General features: G+C 41.5%; 1 protein-coding gene across 2 annotated transcripts in view; it reads right to left on the bottom strand.

Annotated features, from left to right (window-relative positions):
- The window catches only part of LOC122805531, a 2,823,268-nt gene that overhangs the window by 2,561,062 nt on the left and 247,296 nt on the right, over nt 1-14,910 (bottom strand). For both annotated transcript variants that reach the window (XM_044075738.1, XM_044075739.1), the window contains exon 2: nt 7,056-7,113. In XM_044075738.1, coding sequence (XP_043931673.1) covers nt 7,056-7,113 — 58 coding nt within the window. The remainder of the gene's footprint in view (nt 1-7,055; nt 7,114-14,910) is intronic.

Raw genomic sequence — 14,910 nt, 5'->3', positions numbered from 1 at the left:
CTACAATTCCAGTCTCACATAGACCTACCACGACAGCAAACCAAACACGTAATCACACAAAAACATACTCGGAGCCTCTAAATAACGATCTGCCTAAGCAGCACAGACCTCCAAAGCAGACACCCAAGCAACCGCTACCCCAAAACAAAACACGTGCAACACATATCTCACAAAGCCAGTGTGCCGAACAGTCACAGCCCTTAAGGCTAAACAACACACCTGATACACTTGTAATAGGTGACTCTATCGTCAGGCACACTGACGTCCCGCTCACCAGGCTGAACAAGGAGAAGGTCACGGTGAGCAGCCTGTCTGGCGCTAGGATCCGCCACATAACACAAGCACTCAGGTCACTCCAAGGCAAGTACAAATATCACTCAGTCATTGTCCATGCTGGTGTGAATGACCTGAGACGTACCTCCCTGGACTACATGAAAAGAGACATAGAGGAGCTCTCTGAGCATGTAGCACAGGCTGGTATGACCCTGATCTTGAGTAGCATCTTACCCTCACCAAGAATGATGCCACAATATGAAGACAAGATGATCAATTTCAACAATTGGCTTAAGTATTGGTGTCATTCAAAGGGGATCCAATGCCTGTCAGCTTGGGATGATATGCACGACAAGCCACGATGCTTTGCTAGGGACGGCTTGCACCTGTCACCCCTGGGCTTTCGGATATTGGCAAAGGCTCTTGCTACCCCCATAGTGCCTTTTTTAGGCAAGGCTAAAAAGACAAACCCACCTCCATAGGTATCACAAGGGATAAGAAACTAAGAGTAATGCTACTCAACGCTAGAAGTCTAAACCTCAAGATGCACGCACTCGAAACTCTCCTTAGCATGGGGAACATCGATATCTGTGCAGTAACAGAAACCTGGTTCAGGACTCCCGAGGGCACCCCAGCACTACCAGGTTATACCTCATACCATGCTTTTCGGCCCCAAAACTTGGACCGAACCACAAAAGGAGGGGGAGTATCGATATTCATCAAAGATACCCACACCTCCAGGTTGGTGGCAAAGCACGAAGCATCAGAGACTATCCATGTGCAACTAACAGTGGGTAAAACTGCCTTCCAGTTTATAGCCTGCTACAGACCACCCTCCCAAACCCAGGAACCCCACTCAGCCTTCCTGAGAACACTGGAAAATATGAAGGTCTCTCCGAACACCATTATATTGGGCGACTTCAACTACCCAAACATAGATTGGGAGCATTACTCTAGCTCCAACACCCTTGCCCAAAGGTTCCTAGAATTCATAAACTCAAATGCTATGGAACAACTTGTTACCACTCCCACAAGAGGGGAAAACATACTGGACCTGATCATCACCAACATGGGGACTCTATGCTCCAGACCAGAAGTGTATCCCTCACTGGTAAGATCAGACCATAAACTGATCTCACTGGATATTCACATCCCGACCCCACCCCTGCCCAGAAAACCACAGTGGAAAACTTCTCTAGAGCAAATTTCACACTCCTCAAAACTGAGGTGGAATCCTTCAAAGCCCCGGCCTGTGGAAAATACGCCCAGACCACAGAATCCTTTATAAATGCATTCTATGAACACCTTCAGGAATGCATGGATCATGCAATCCCAAATAAAACCAAGACCCAATCCTCCAAAGGCAAACGACCTGTCTGGTGGACCCCAGCCATAAACAAACTATACAATAGAAGGAGGAAGCTACTACATGATAGAGCAAAATCCCAAAAAGGGAAGGCATCTCTGATCAGTATTAGCAAAAAACTAAGGGCACTCATAAAATCGTCAAAGGCCAGCTTCGATGGAAAAATTGCACAGGACACTAAAGATAATCACAAGGCTTTCTTTAGTTATGTTAGGAACCTGGGTGGGAATTCCAGATATGCTCAGAATTAGTCCAAAATGACAAAAATACACTGATCCCACAGACATTGCCAACATCCTAGCTGACAGGTTCAGTGCAAACTTCTCCCCACCAAAAGGGCAAATATCTATCCCAGCAGAGTGCTGCCCCCCTGACATCTCAGATGCTCAGGTGGGAGCCGCCCTCTCCAAAGCAAAAACACAGCATCAATGGGACCAGACGGTGTCCCAGGCTGCGCCCTACATGAACTCCAAGAAGAGCTAAACCCAAACATAAAACTACTGTTCAATCTCAGCCTTACTACAGGATATGTACCCAAAGAGTGGCGTGCAGCAACAGTGGTCCCTCTCCACAAAGGTGGTGCCTCAACGGACCCTGGAAACTATCGCCCCATAAGCCTGACTAGCTTGGTCTGCAAAGCTATGGAAAGGATCATCATGGACCTCATAAATAAAGATATTGGGGACCTACAGACACTGGATCTTACCCAGTTTGGCTTTGTTAAGGGCAGATCCTGCCTCTTAAACCTGGTTAACTTCTTTGAAACAGTCACCAAGGCCATTGACGAAGGGAAGGTGGTCCACACAGCCTATCTGGACCTCGCAAAAGCCTTCGATACAATACCCCACTTGGGCATTATAGATAAGCTCACCAGCTTAAATATAAACCCCTATGTCACTAGATGGGTTGCAAACTGGCTCAAGGACAGAACCCACATGGTTAGAATTGCTGGAGCCATGTCAGACTCCAAACCAGTTACAAGTGGCATCCCACAAGGCTCAGTCCTGGGACCTCTCTTGTTTGGTATATATTTCTCGGAGGTACAGGCCAACACGGAAGGACTTTGACTGACCAAGTTCGCAGATGACTGCAAACTGGGTGCCATAATCGACTCTCCAGCCGACACAAGCATCCTCCAAAAGGGCCTCATAGAAACAGACAACTGGTGCCAGAGCCATGGCCTCAAGCTAAATGCCAAAAAGTGTATAGTCATCCCCTTTGGCAAAAACAAAGTGCCCACAAATTACCACATAGGTGGTAATCCATTAAGTACAGAAGAAATAATTAGGGACCTGGGGACCCAAGTTGACAGCAATCTGGTTAGAAAAACATTTTATATAGCCCACCTAATCATGAAGGGATTCACATCTAGATTAGGGGAGGTCATCGTGCCTCTTTACTCATCCCTCATCAGGCCCATAATCGAGTACAATGCCCCTTTTGGGATGTACCTTACCAAACACCTGCAGCAACTGGAAAGACCCCAAAAGTACCTCACCAAGAGGATCAAAGGGCTCAAACAGATGCCATATGCTGCCCGGTTAAAGAAACTCCAGCTCTACTCAGTGGCATACCACCTGCTCAGAGGTGACCTGTGCCTGACGTATAAAGCCATGTCCAACCGGGAATTAAGTGACATGCTGCACCTCAAAAAATCCAAATCCCATCGAGCTACACGCTCGAGAGACTTGAAACTCAGCACTGAAATAAATAGGACATGCTGGAGGGACAGATTCATAACCCAGAGGCTTCCTTCACTCTGGAATAAAATCCCAGTCCAGGTTAGGCAGAGTCCCTCATTGACTCTCTTCAAGAGGAATCTTGATGAGTGGATGGGAGATCGTAGGTTTATCCCGGGTATCACTTCTGTGTCACTGTTAGACAGAGGCACAGTATACTAACCTCGAAAAAGGGCATAGCAAAATTAATTTAAAATGGGTGGCGAAAACCAAACACACTCTGGCTAGGCTTATAAATGCCCTAGGGCAGATAGCCTAGTATAAACCTATGAACCTATGAACCTATGAGCATTCCTTTATTCATGAAAGCAGGATACTGTCAAATGCTTTTTTTTTTGTAATTTATCCATGCCATACTTAAATTCTTCCCATTTTTACAGTTCTCTATTACGGCTTTATTTAGCAACAAATGATCAGTTGTTCCACATGACTTTCATTACTCTTTTGTTCTACTGCCATGATTGTTTTTTTTTTTTTCTAAATGAGTATACACTCTGCCAGTATCAGTTCCAGTACACAATTTGCATATTGTCAGGATGCAAGTTATAGGTCTATAGTTTTCAGGATGGTTTTCAGATTTACTCTTAAGGAGGAGTACCGTTTTTCCTGTTGTGAACCAGGTTGGTGTCATTTCAGGATGCGCTTATAAATAATTCTTACTCAGGGCTAAATCTCTATGTAAAGATGTTAATACCTTATCCAATAGTTAGGTACTGCATCTGGGCCTGGAGTTTCCCAGTTAAGAGCTCTACTTAATTTTGTCTCAGTTTTTCTGGCCATTACTTCATCCCATTTCATATCTTCTACATTATAACTCTTTACTGTTTTTAATTCTTTTACCCATTCTGCATCTTTGTTATGTTCAGCAGGGTCTTCACAAATATTTCCCCAAAATGTGTATATTTATTCTTTTTTGGTGGTGTTTCTATTCCTTTTGCTTTGTTTCCCAGTTCTCTATAAAAGTTCTTTGACGTCATCAATTAATTTTTTTTATTTTGTACTTTTCCTTTATATTTATCTACATATCTTCTAAGTTTTTCTGCTTGTGCTGATGTTTTAAGTTTATTACAGGTAATAATACATGTTAGATTATGGCCTGTTTTAATACTGTGCACTGATTTTACCACATCTAGCTTTCCAAATATTTTGATTATTTGTTTCTTTGATCTATATTAATATGTTTATCTATTTTTATTAAATCAAGAAGGTCTTCCTGTAAATCATTTTTTTCTAGACTGAGCGCATCTTCTTTGCTCTATGTTCCCTATGAGTATTCCACAGAAAGTTCCAGAACATCTTTCTGTGACATATCCTCTTCCGATGCACCCTGTCCATCTACTGTTCCTTCATATGGGAACTTTTTGGTCCATCACTCTGCAACACTGCCTGTGTCAAAGTTGCCTCTGTTACCTGCCCTTTCCCTTGCTGTGCAACTTCAAATGGACTTTGGTACTGGTCTCTCACAGTAGGCTCCACTGCATCACCATGTGGCAAATCTTCTTCATATGTCTCCTGCTCTACCTGCTACTCCTTAATCTGGGGACCCATATTACCTACATGTGGTGACACTGTCTGTGTTGGATTCTCCACACTAAATCCTTCAGTTTGGATTTAGTCCATAACTTCAGTTTCTATTTGCTTAACTTCTACCTTACTAATCCTTGTTTGTACATTTCCTCTTTATTAGTTTTTTTGTATTGTGAAATATTCCATACCTGGGTGCCTTTGCCTGCATTTCTCTTCAAATATCTTTGGAACTTTTTTTAATTGATTAATTTGGCTTTTCTCATTTGCATAAATATTGTACCATACCAGATCTCTTTTTCTTTCCCATGTCCATGTTTCCTTTTTATACCTTTCAAAAATCTCTGGGTTTTATTCTTTACATTTTGCACTTCCTTTGATGCTTTTCCAGATGGCTAAAGCTTCTTTGGCCACATAATATTTTTCATGGATCTGTTGTACTTATGAATTCAAATTTTTATTTGAAGCTTTTGACAGTTTGTCACGAGCAAGTATTTTTTTCTTCTAATTTCTATTTTAATCTTTCTGAATATCTTCTATCTGGAAATTCTGGGCTTCTAATATAACAGTAACAATACATAATTTTTTCCTTGTCCCCAATATTTCACTTTGTCATCTTCATGGATTTTTTTGACCTGTCAGTTTTTGTGATTTTTGAGGACTAATACTTTCTTCTACCATGGGGTGGGAGTGGGGAGTAGGGGGTGAGGGGGAAGGTGGAATGCATCAATTTAACAGTTCTGCATCTGTGCAATAAGGTATGAGGATGCATGCATGTTACAGACACTATTGCCCTGGGTGACATTAGGCATGAGACTGAAGGGCAAATAGCTTGTAATCCCTGGGGGGCTGCCTTCATATCTATACTATTCAGACTCCCCAAGTGCCTTACTGCACTTATATAATGGGCATACATTTTTTTACAGTTTGAATTTTATATTTATAAGTTTGCTTATAATACATATGTGTTTTGTACTGTACTTATTATAACATTTAATAGTTTCTTTGCCCATTTAAACTAACTGATTGCCGTGTAGTGTTATAACTTTTTAACTGTATGAAATATTGGTATGAAATGTTCAGGGAAATCGTTTAAGAGATCTATCTGTCAAACTGTTATGTTCTGTTGTACAGGGCATTTTGTAAACAGCTGCCAACACTGTAAAGCACTTCAGCTTTAGTCTTTCATGTACTACTAACTATCTGAGACAGTAAGCATTATGGAGTTAGTATAAAATCATCATAAAACATTAATTTTCAATAATACATGAGGTTCAGCTGTGTCCAGGGTTGCCAGGCATCCCTGTTTGAGTGGGACTGTCCTGGGATCAGCAGCCCTATCCCGAGTCCCGGACTGCCGGTTAAAATCCCAGCGAAACAGCCTCTGCTTTTTTTTTTTTATTGGCCCCTATGCTGGTACACGAGCCAATCAAAAAATCATAAAACGGAGCTACTTCTGTTTAATGCAGAACTGCCTGATGTTCCGCATTGAACAGAAGAGGGTCCACTGTGCGATTTTTTTGACTGGCCCGTATACCAGCATACGAGCCAATCAAAAATCAGCAAACATGCAGCTAATTTTGTTTAATGCAGAACTGCAAGTTGCTCCGCATTAAAGACCTTTTTTTTTTTTTTTTTTTTTTTTTTTTTAAGCTACCTGTCCTGTCAGAAATCTGGCATCCCTGGTTGTGTCCTCGTCACAATAAAGTATACTTGTCTAAGTAAACTTACCATAACAGTAAATGTTTGAATGATCACTGCTGCAGTAGCCTATGCTATATGGGTTATAGCCTGCACATAACATAATAGCCAGCCAGCTTCCAAAGCTTCAGGGCACATTCCACCCACCTAAACCACTAATCAGCTGACTAAAAAGACAGGTTTGGGTGCCAAGCCTTTCAGAGCTTTCTTGCCAACTGAAAGAGGGAGGCTAAGCCCTGAGAGTACATTGCTAGAAAAATTAAAATACATGTCCACACCCTGGTATAAACAACATGCCAAAAAACATGGGGAGGTGAAGGGAGAGAGTAGCTAACTGTCCTCTTTTGCATAAGAATTGTACCTCAGCTACTAGTACTAGTAAGCAGGACTAAAACCACAGCTTTAAAATACAGTTTTCAAAAAAGTGACTTAAATGCAGAAGGGTAGCTTACCTTTGAACAAATCCGCCTATTTCTGCGGGTCCAAACCACAACAAGTTTGTCTGGCTGCCTACAAAAATGAACAAATAAATGGTCAGAAGTAATGCACACACCATGTCTATAGCTGATGAGCAAGTTAAACTGCTTATAGAAGGAAGGCTTTGTACTCTAAAATTTTTAAGTAGTGACCAATGAAGAAAGGCATTCTAAAAAAACATATATATATTGCTAATTGTTGGCTTACTGCAGGTGTTACAGTAAGCTAGTGAAACATCTGTCAAAAGCTTTATTCTGTAAATATCATTTCACATGAGGGTTCACACAAATGGGCTTCTTGTTTAGTAAGCTGTAAAAATTATTCATTTAGGTGTATATTCCAACTTAAATTATTAGAAAATAAGTAGTACACGAGTGCTGTGATCACATTCCACAAAAAGATCTTACAAGAGTGAGGTTATTAAGTATTATACCATGACCCCCCCCAAAACGTGCACGCTAATTAGCCAGCGTGCCCGTTGTAAATCGAGATATACTAATGGAAAAAGGTCCGGTTGCCCGGACTTTTTTCCATTAGTATAACTCGTTTTAAAAATGTCTCGCTATGTTAAAGGGTTTAACATAGCGAGACAGCTTAAAATAAGCAACGGAGATCTCCGTTTATTTAAACTGTCTCGCTATGTTAAACCCATTTAACATAGCGAGTAGTGTTTAAAAGCAACGGAGAAAGCAAGATCTCCGTTGCTTTTTATGTCTCGCTATGTTAAATGAGTTTAACATAGCGAGTCAGTTTTAAAATAAGCAACGGAGATGTCTGTTGCTTATTTTAAACTGTCTCGCTATGTTAAACTCATTTAACATAGCGAGACACTAAAAAGCAACGGAGATCTTGCTTTCTCCGCAGACGCTCACAGCTCTGATGTACTGCAGGCGCAGTACATCAGAACTGCCGTGGATGCCAGACATCTGCGGAAGGGCAGTAAACAGTCATTATACTATGCCATTATTTAAGAAAAGTAGCAGTTGCTTTTCTTAAATAATGTCATGATAATAGCAATAACCACTTCTGGGTGGGTAATGCTAAATTTACCCACGCTTGGCTTTGTTTGGTCCCTCGGCTTCACCCTCGACCAAACCACGCCAACCGTGGGTAAATTTAGCATTACCCACACCCAGGCGTGGGTTATTGCTATAATAACCCCACTGTAACAAGTTTGTTTACTAAGGTTCTTACGAATGAATCCCACTATTATAACTATACCGAACAAGCATGCAGTCAGGGAGAAGGCAGACTAAAAAGCTGCACTGTCACAGAGTCAGCAGGTAATAAAATATATGTAAAATAAGGTTAATAGAGATAACACCTGCAAGAACTCTCATTAGTGTCACACAGCATAAACTCAGAATGGCACAATAAGTACATGAATGCTTTCAAAGCTAGCAGTAAAGCCTGTGCTGTCACAGAAAGGCACCTAAAGTCAGACACACATTAAAGCTTTCAATTTGAAGTAGTTCAGAAATTGCCAAAAAGTCTCTTATTAAGTGATAAACTACATGTATTACAAAGCATTATAATATGGCCTCCAGTGATAATCAATCTGATATGTGTTCTCAAAATTATGCCAAAATAGTAACCTTTCAAGTTTTGTTTTTCAGATACATTTTTTAACATAATTTTTTCAGCACACAACTTAACTTGTTTTGTGTTAGAGACACGTCAAGAAATTCCCCTGCAAAGTGGAGAGACATAAAATTTTGGAGGTGATTCCTGACACCCATGTTTAGAATATTTAACTAGTTTCTAATGAGTGCACAGACTTGATTCTTTGTAGTACAAAGAAGCTATTAAAATAATGATGCCACGCAGACAGCAGTCAAAAGCTTAGTGCTACTGTGATGGATTATCAATTTTAAAAGCTGTTAAAAACTTCCGTATGTCTCAAGTGTTTTACAGCTTTCAAAAGCTGTTACCATTTCCCAGCGATGTCCAATGGTGTATGTTGTGTAGGCTCGTAACAAGGTTCACTTTTCCCACTGTTAGGGCAGAATCAGCACATTTTTGTACTACAGACTGGTTATGACTGAAGACATAACCATAATCCACCATGTTATGTTCCGAGACTTTAGGTTTGAAAACCAGTACCTATCCTAAGTCAAGAACATACAAAAAAGCATGGTAAAAAAGTTGAAATTTCCACACTTGTAATTTTACAAATATCAGGACAGAAAATTGATCACTGAGGAGACTTCTCGACGTGGTACATGGAATTGTCCTTTCAACTTCCAGTCATACAGCAAAGTAAATTCAAAGATCAGTGCAGTGTGAATACAGGTAGTGGTGCACAAGTACAAAATGTAATATGTATACGTGCATCCATTACAGGTTTGCTTTTCTGTTCTCTATTGGAAACACCTCTGGTCTGACATGTTTTTATTCACTGGTATTTTCTGAAACTACAACTTAAGTTGGGCATAGTATTTGTGCACAGTATGAATCAAACCTGTGAGAAAATTGTGACAATTCTTAGTCCAAATTCAGGACAAGAAGGACAGAAAAGAAATACAGTAGTCCACAGAGTTGAAGAAACCTTGTGCTGGCAAATATGGAAGACAGTGGTGTGAGTGCTGCAAAGGCTTGATTGATAGGAGGATTATTAAAAAATATTCTCATACAAAAAAGATTGTTTAATAATTCCGTTTGGAGAAATAAATCACACAAACCTTTTTTCACACAAACCAAAATTAGTGTACAAATTACTTTTGACACAGTGTGAGAGCTTGCAGGGGGTTTAGGATGAGTGACACACTGTATTCACTACACGTAATGTGACTCTGCAACCAAGCAAAAATAGGAGAGAAACACATTTTGATAAAAATTGACTATACTGTGCAAGCCAACAAATTATTTGAATTCTTCATATAAATAAGTTGCGGAAAAAGGAAGAATTAAGTTTCCATTTTGAATACATCAAAATAAAAAATTTTTGTTTCTTTAACAAAAACTGTACACGTATATTTATTTATATACCTTTACATTTCTAGAATAAAGCATCTAAAGCATTTAATTTTTTTCTCACATCACAGAAAACATTAATCTAATACCATCTAAAACTCTATCAGTCCCTATCTATACCCTGTTGGTAAACAAACAAAAGGGACTAAAATTATTCATATTATGCAAGATGCTTGTTGGCTGTTGGTTAAGCACCCACCAAGAGGAGAAAACGCTGAGAGAAGAAAGGAGCCACTTTTGAGATTTTAAGTATTTTTCCTGTATTTATTTGATAAGTTTTTCTGCATAGCTGCCTAGTTTGAGCATTTTCTGGCTTGTTAAACTTGATTTCTGCATTAGTAGCTGTATTTAGAGCACAACCAAAAGCTGTATACTGAATTTCCTGTTTGCACTTAATTTTAAAATCGTTTTTTTCTCAAAACTTGCTTATTTTCTGTCTTTGACCTAGCACTCTTGTATGGGGTCATTTACTGCACTGTTATAACTTGATATTACTTATGAACCTCTGCTATCTCTGAAAAACAAAAACAAAAAAAATCTTGCTTTTTTCCCAACTTTCTGAGATTTAGAAAAGTTCAAGTTACAGGCTTGCTGTTCTTGAACTATTTTGTAAGTTTCTGTGAGGCCATTTTTGCTTGGGCTAAAGGAAAGTCTCTCTGTTGATCAGTGGCAGTGAAAAACATTGAGCTCCTTCCCTGTCCCCCGTGGGAGTGGTTACTGACTTGAAATTGTAGCTTTCTTGGCCAAGGTCATTTCCAAAACTCCTTCATCTTCCTCTCTTAAAACCTAGTTGCCTCGTGGTTTTGGTGTCTTTTCAGGCTTGTTGGCTGTTGGTGAAGCACCCACCAAGAGGAGAAAACGCTGAGAGAAGAAAGGAGCCACTTTTGAGATTTTAAGTATTTTTCCTCTGTTCATTTGATAAGTTTTTCTGCATAGCTGCCTAGTTTGAGCATTTTCTGGCTTGTTAAACTTGATTTCCACATTAGTAGCTGTATTTAGAGCACAACCAAAAGCTGTTTACTGAATTTCCTGTTTGCACTTAATTTTAAAATCGTTTTTTTTCTCAAAACTTGCATAATTTCTGTCTTTGACCTAGCACTCTTGTGTGGGGTCATTTACTGCACTGTTATAACTTGATATTACTTGTGAACCTCTGCTATCTCTGAGAAAACAAACAAAAAAAAAAATCTTGCTTTTTTCCCACTTTTCTGAGATTTAAAAAAGTTCAAGTTACAGGCTTGCTGTTCATGAACTGTTTTGTAAGTTTCTGTGAGGCCATTTTTGCTTGGGCTAGAGGAAAGTCTCTCTGTTGATCAGTGGCAGTGAAAAACATTGAGCTGCTTCCCTGCCCCCCGTGGGAGTGGTTACTGACTTGAAACTGTAGTTTTATTGGCCGTTTTGTGGCAATTCCTGGCTCTTTCCAGCCCCTGCTATCAAGCACGCTTTAGAGTGCTTTAGCACGATTTAGCGCAGAGTTGCCACTAGAGCAGCATCGGGCAGCGCCGGTTTAACAAGGTTAAACTTTTTCTGGCTCCATAAAGTCTGTTCTTCATTTTTTCCCTTAGAACTGCTCTACTAGTAATCAAACAGTATATCCCTTAACTAAAAAGCGCAGCACTTGTTCCTAAAAGCTTTTACTTGTTTTAAAAGCATTTTCTTTTCAGGTTTAGCACTTCTGTATTATACAAAGTCCCTCACTAGCAACCCCCCCCAGCTCTCTTATTCAGTTACACCCCTAACTTCTAAATTTCTCTAGCATGTCGAAGGGCCAGATGCTGGCGTCCTCTCCTGTCCAGTTGGTGAATTTGGGTATTTTGAGGCAATGTTACAATTGCCTCATGTACACTGACAACCCTCTCCTCCTCCCACATAACACAAATACTTGCGAGAGATGCAGCTATTTAGCCAAACTGGAGGCTGAGCTCTCTCAACTCAGGACTGGCAAGACCAGACAGGAGGAGAAGGCAACTACACACACCACAAAACCAGTCTCACATAAAGCTATCACAACAATGAATCAAACACATAAACACACAAAGTCATACTCGGAGGCTCTGAGCAAAAATTTACCTAAACAGCAGAGGCCGCCAAAGCAGACATCCAAGCAACTGCCACCTCATGACACACCACAGGCAACACATAAACCACAAAATCAGTGTGCAAAGCATTCACAGCCCTTAAGGCCAAATACAACACCAAACATACTTGTCATAGTTGACTCCATAGTCAGACACACTGACGTCCCACTCACCAGGCTGAACAAGGAGAGGGTCACAGTAAGCTGCCTATCGGGCGCTAGAATCCGCCACATAACACAAGCACTCGGGTCACTCCACAGCAAGTACAAATATGACACAGTCATTGTCCATGCTGGTGTGAACGACCTGAGACGTACCTCCCTGGACTACATGAAAAGAGACATAGAGGAGCTCTCTGATTATGTAGCCCAGGCAGGTATGACCCTGACCCTGAGCAGTATCCTTCCTTCACCAAGAATGATGCCACAACATAGAGACAAGATGATCAGCTTTAACAATTGGCTTAATTTCTGGTGTCATTCAAAGGGGATCCAGTGTCTGTCTGCCTGGGATGACATGCTTGACAAGCCACGCTGATTCGCAAGGGACGGCTTGCACCTGTCACTCCTGGGATTCCGGATATTGGCTAAGGCTCTTGCCACCCCCATAGTGCTTTTTTTAGGCAAGGCTCAAATTCTAAACCTACCACCCTAGAAAACAAAAATGGGAAGAAACTAAGGGTAATGCTGCTCAATGCCAGAAGTCCAAATCTCAAAATGCACGCCCTCGAGGCCCTTTTCAGTATGGAGAACATCAATGTCTTTGCTGTGACTGAAACCTGGTTCAAGGCTCCTGAGAGCACCCCGGCACTATCAGGTTTTACCTCATATCATGCGTTCCGGCCCCAAAACCCGGACCACACCACAAAAGGAGGGGGTGTATCCATATTCATCAAGGATACCCACACCTCCAGGTTGGTGGCAACGCACGAAACATCGGAAACCATCCAGGTGCAATTAACCATAGGCAAAACTGCTCTACAATTTGTAGCATGCTACAGGCCACCCTCCCAAACTCAGGAACCCCACACAGCCTTCCTGAAGACACTGGAGGGTATAAATGTATCTCCAAACACCATTATATTGGGTGACTTCAACTACCCGAATATAGACTGGGAACATTACTCAAGCCCCAACTTTCTAGCCCAAAGGTTCCTGGAGTTCATAAATTCAAATGCCATGGAACAACTAGTCACCGTTCCCACAAGAGGAGAAAATATACTAGATCTCATCATCACAAACATGGGGACAAAATGCTCCACACCGAAGTATATCCCTCATTGGTGAGATCAGATCACAAACTTATCTCACTGGAAATCCACATCCCGCCTCCCCACCCCAAACAAAAAGACCACAGAGAAGAACTTCTAAAGCAAACTTCACACTACTCAAGACTGGTGTGGTATCCTTCAAGGCCCCCGATCCAGTGGAAACCACAACCCAAGCTGCGGAAGCCCTTACAAATGCCTTCTACGAACACCTCCAGGACTGCATGGATCAGGCAATCCCTAATAAAACCAAGACTCTTTCCACCAAGGGCAAACGTCCAGTCTGGTGGACCCCAGCCATAAACAAACTTTACAATAAGAGGAGAAAGCTGTTACATGATAGAGCAAAATCCATAAAAAGAGAAGACACCCTTGATCATTATTAGTAAAAAAATGTGAGCACTCATAAAATCATCCAAGGCCAACTTTGAGAGAAAAATTGCAATAGATTCAAAAGACAATCATAAGGCCTTCTTCAGCTATGTTAGAAACCTGGGTGGAAACTCCCAGATATGCGCAGAATTAGTCCAAAATGATACAAAAATCACTGAACCCACAGAGATTGCCAACATACTGGCAGACAGGTTCAGTGCAAACTTCACCCCCCTCTCCCCCCCAAAAGGAGAGATAACTATCCCAACGGAGTGTAGCCTCCCAGACATCTCAAATGCGCAGGTGAAAGCTGCTCTCTCTAAAGCTAAAAACACAGCATCAATGGGACTGGATGGTGTCCCCGGCTGTGTGCTACACGAACTCAACGAGGAACTAAACCCGCATATAAGGCAGCTGTTTAATCTTAGCCTTACCACAGGATACGTGCCCAAGGAGTGGCGTACGGCAACTGTGGTCCCACTCCACAAAGGCAGTACCTCTATGGACCCTGGTAATTACCGCCCCATAAGCTTAACAAGCCTGGTCTGCAAAGCTATGGAGAGGATCATAATGGAACTCATAAACAAAGACATAGGGGACTTGCAGACATTGGACCCGACCCAGTTTGGCTTTGTCAAGGGCAGATCACGCCTTTTGAACTTGGTCGACTTCTTCGAAACAGTCACCAAGGCCATTGATGAGGGAGAGGCAGTCCATACAGCCTACCTAGACCTTGCAAAAGCTTTCGACACAATACCCCACTCGGGTATTATAGAGCAACTTACCAGCTTAAATGTAAACCCATATGTCACAAGATGGGTTGCAAACTGGCTAAAGGACAGAACACACAGGGTTAGAGTTGCTGGCGCCATGTCAGACTCCAAGCCGGTCACAAGTGGTGTCCCACAGGGCTCAGTCCTTGGCCCCCTGTTGTTCGGCATCTACTTCTCAGAAGTACAGGCAAACATAGGAGGACTATGGCTGACAAAGTTTGCAGATGACTGCAAACTGGGCGCCATAGTGGAAAGTACATCGGACACAGATATCCTTCAGAGGGGTCTCACGGAAACTGATAACTGGTGCCAGAGCCATGGCCTGAAGTTAAATGCCAAAAAATGTATAGTCATACCCTTCGGGAAA

Source organism: Protopterus annectens, chromosome 6.part1 (genome assembly GCF_019279795.1).
Source record: "Protopterus annectens isolate FY-2018-M chromosome 6.part1, PAN1.0, whole genome shotgun sequence".
Classification (NCBI taxonomy): Eukaryota; Metazoa; Chordata; order Ceratodontiformes; family Protopteridae; genus Protopterus; species Protopterus annectens.
Note: the sequence above shows the minus strand (reverse complement) of the source record. Positions and strands in the feature narration are given on the sequence as shown.